The 399-nt window shown below is 62.4% G+C and overlaps 1 protein-coding gene across 1 annotated transcript in view; it reads left to right on the top strand.

Moving 5' to 3' along the window:
* The window catches only part of NGF (nerve growth factor (beta polypeptide)), a 55,985-nt gene that overhangs the window by 55,204 nt on the left and 382 nt on the right, over positions 1–399 (top strand). Inside the window, exon 4 of the mRNA XM_015563535.1 lies at positions 1–397. Within this exon, the coding sequence (XP_015419021.1) occupies positions 1–397 (397 nt within the window). The remainder of the gene's footprint in view (positions 398–399) is intronic.

The following is a 399-nucleotide window of genomic DNA, read 5'->3' as shown; positions in this document are numbered from 1 at the left end:
CGCGGACACCCAGCCGCTGGACGTGGAGGCCGGCGGTGCGGCCTCCTTTAACAGGACTCACAGGAGCAAGCGCTCCGCGTCCCACCCCATCTTCCACAGGGGCGAGTTCTCGGTGTGCGACAGCATCAGCGTGTGGGTGGGGGACAAGACCACGGCCACGGACATCAAGGGCAAGGAGGTGATGGTGTTGGGAGAGGTGAACATCAACAACAGCGTGTTCAAACAGTACTTTTTCGAGACCAAGTGCCGGGACCCCACTCCCGTGGACAGCGGGTGCCGGGGCATTGACGCCAAGCACTGGAACTCGTACTGCACCACGACGCACACCTTCGTCAAGGCACTGACCATGGACGACAAGCAGGCTGCCTGGCGGTTCATCCGGATAGACACGGCCTGCGT

Source organism: Myotis davidii, unplaced genomic scaffold (genome assembly GCF_000327345.1).
Source record: "Myotis davidii unplaced genomic scaffold, ASM32734v1 scaffold217, whole genome shotgun sequence".
NCBI lineage: Eukaryota > Metazoa > Chordata > Mammalia > Chiroptera > Vespertilionidae > Myotis > Myotis davidii.
Note: the sequence above shows the minus strand (reverse complement) of the source record. Positions and strands in the feature narration are given on the sequence as shown.